This window comes from Aspergillus heteromorphus (assembly GCF_003184545.1).
Source record: "Aspergillus heteromorphus CBS 117.55 chromosome Unknown BO70scaffold_100, whole genome shotgun sequence".
Classification (NCBI taxonomy): domain Eukaryota; kingdom Fungi; phylum Ascomycota; class Eurotiomycetes; order Eurotiales; family Aspergillaceae; genus Aspergillus; species Aspergillus heteromorphus.
Genome location: NW_020290505.1, coordinates 10001 through 12478, shown reverse-complemented (window position 1 = coordinate 12478; position 2478 = coordinate 10001). Strand labels below are relative to the sequence as shown.

Genomic DNA, 2478 nt, shown 5'->3' with positions numbered 1-2478 from the left:
CGGCTGTCTGACCAGGCAGTGGCCCGCGACCGCTACCATCTGCCGGATAATGGCTGAACGCCTCTAAGTCAGAATCCGTGCCGGAACGCGGCGATGTTGCCCCGCACGTCGTAGTTTGGATACGAATAGGCCTTCGGGCCATGCACCTCAGCAGGCTGGCGACGGCCCCCCGGGAGAAACCCCTGGGGGCTGGCTGGCGAATTGCAATGTCACCTCGCGCGGGGATGAATCCTCTGCATACGACTGAAGTGACCAAGCGGGTCGTGTAAGCGGTCAAGTAGCCTTGTTGCTACGAGTCGCTGAGCGTCAGCCCGATCCTTGGCTAGATTTGTTGTGTTTACACACCACCCCCACTGACGAGCCCGGCAGCGCCGGGCGGTTGGAGGGGGCCTTGGGATGGGACCCGGGTTCTTACCCGGGTCGCTCCTGCCTTCCCACGTCCAGTGGGATTGGCCAGTTGGACGCGGTACTTTGCCAGGCCCGGGTAGGGGGCGAGGCCGGGTGGCCCACGTGGGTACGGCAGTCCCACGTCGAGTGAGACTGGCCAGTTGGACACGGTACTTTGCGCCTGAGGGGCGGGCGGAACGATCGCGAATCTCGCCAAGTCCAGCTATGGCCCGGGTAGGGGGCGAACCTGGGTGGCCCACTTTGTATGGCAAAAGGGACCGACGCACGGATCACCCCATAGTAAACCACCCCCCCCAGATTCACTTTCTGCCCATGGAACGTTTGCACGCGTGTCGATGGGCCGAAGGTGGCCGGACGACCCCTAGGGCAGGGGTGGCCGGGGGACTGGCGCTCACCGCGGGGGGCACGCAGGCGCCCCGTGGCCCTCCGGGACCTACCGGGGGGGAGCGCCAGCCCGCAGCGCCGGCCACGGGCACATACTGACGAAGTGGATTCACCAGTTAGCCGGGAAACATGAAAGATGCGAGGTCCCGCGGGGAGGAACGGGCCCTCCGGGGGTGTAGCGGCGGGGGCGGGGGGCAGGGAGAGCGCTGGGGCGCGGGGGTGGAAGGAGCAGCCCAGGGGACGGAAGGGAGGAGGAGCAGGTCGGCATGATCTGTTCCTCTTTTTTTTTGATGCCGTGCTGTGGTCACGTGACCCGGTCCCGAACGGGGAGGGGGCACGGGGGGGTGGTCCCTGTACTGCGGTGGGGATGCGTAGGGGCGTGGGTGGCCCACGCGCGCCTGGGCTCGGGGCCAGGGGGGGGGGCGACGCGGTGCAGGGAAGGGCGGGACGACAGTAGATCTCCGTGCAGACCAAGTGTGTGCACCACCCTCCATATATATATATGTCCGCCCACGACCACCGGGATGCCACCATATAGATTTTCGCCTGGGGACCCCCTCTCTCCCGGCGGGACGGCGCCGTCGACCGACCAGCGTGGGCGGGCAGGTTAGTATCAAGCAGGGAGGTTGGTCGGAACGCGCAGGGGGGGCAGGTAGGATCGAGCAGAGGATGGCGGATGGGGTGGTGTGGGTTGGGTGGTCGAGGTGGTGGGCGGAACGATCGCGAATTTCGCTAAGTCCAGCTATGGCCCGGGTAGGGGGCGAACCTGGGTGGCCCACTTTGTATGGGAAAACGGCATGACGCACGGACCACCCCATAGTAAACCACCCCCCCCAGATTCACTTTCTGCCCACGGAACGTTTGCACGCGTGTCAATGGGCCAAAGGTAGCCGGTGGTACTATGTGGAAGGCAGAAGTCAGCTCACAGCTGGCAGAAGCCTGATCGCATTTCTTCCATGTCAGGTAGGCTGTCTTTCTGTGACTGGTAGCGCCTAGGCCCTTTCAGTAGGGCCTCGCTTCAGGAACGGGGGCGCCCGCCCATCCCAGCCCGTGGTCTTCCTCTGCGCCGCCGGTGTTTCTCCTGAGTCCAGGGGTGCACCGGCTTAAACACGCCCGGGGGTGCCCGTTGCTGCTGGGATGTCCGAAGCCCGGGGGCCGTTCGCGGTCGCCGGCACCGATGGGGTCTGTGGATCGTTGGCCGCTGGCCAGCCTTCCTACGCAGATTCCTGGGGGGAGCCGCTCCGCGGGAGCCGCCGTTCGTCGGCGTGTCCGCGGGGTCTGGACCCCCCACCCGAGGGCCGTATGCCGCAGCCCGTCAGCGCCCGTGAGGGCACTGGCGGGATCCCTGCGTGCGGACCGGTTCCTGGGGAGCTACAGTGGGGGCAATCGGATGGTCACATGTGTGCTCCCGGTACGCCGGGGGTGTCGCTGTGGCCGGGCGCCTCGTGCGCTCCTTCCAGAGTGAAGCCTACGTACAACGCTGCCCCTCCGGGGGCTTTGGGGGGTGTTCCGGGCTCCGCCCGGGCATCCCCAGCAGGAACTAGGTATCTGGTTGATTCTGCCAGTAGTCATATGCTTGTCTCAAAGATTAAGCCATGCATGTCTAAGTATAAGCACTTTATACCGTGAAACTGCGAATGGCTCATTAAATCAGTTATCGTTTATTTGATAGTACCTTACTACATG

The 2478-nt window shown here is 64.7% G+C and overlaps 1 protein-coding gene across 1 annotated transcript; it reads left to right on the top strand.

The window, feature by feature from the left end:
- The first annotated feature begins 351 nt into the window (after positions 1-351).
- On the top strand, positions 352-972 carry BO70DRAFT_367179 (uncharacterized protein). The gene has a single exon (XM_025544524.1). It carries the CDS (start codon positions 613-615, stop codon positions 889-891), a length of 279 nt encoding a protein of 92 aa, XP_025394088.1. The 5' UTR covers positions 352-612; the 3' UTR covers positions 892-972.
- The last annotated feature ends 1506 nt before the right edge of the window (positions 973-2478 follow it).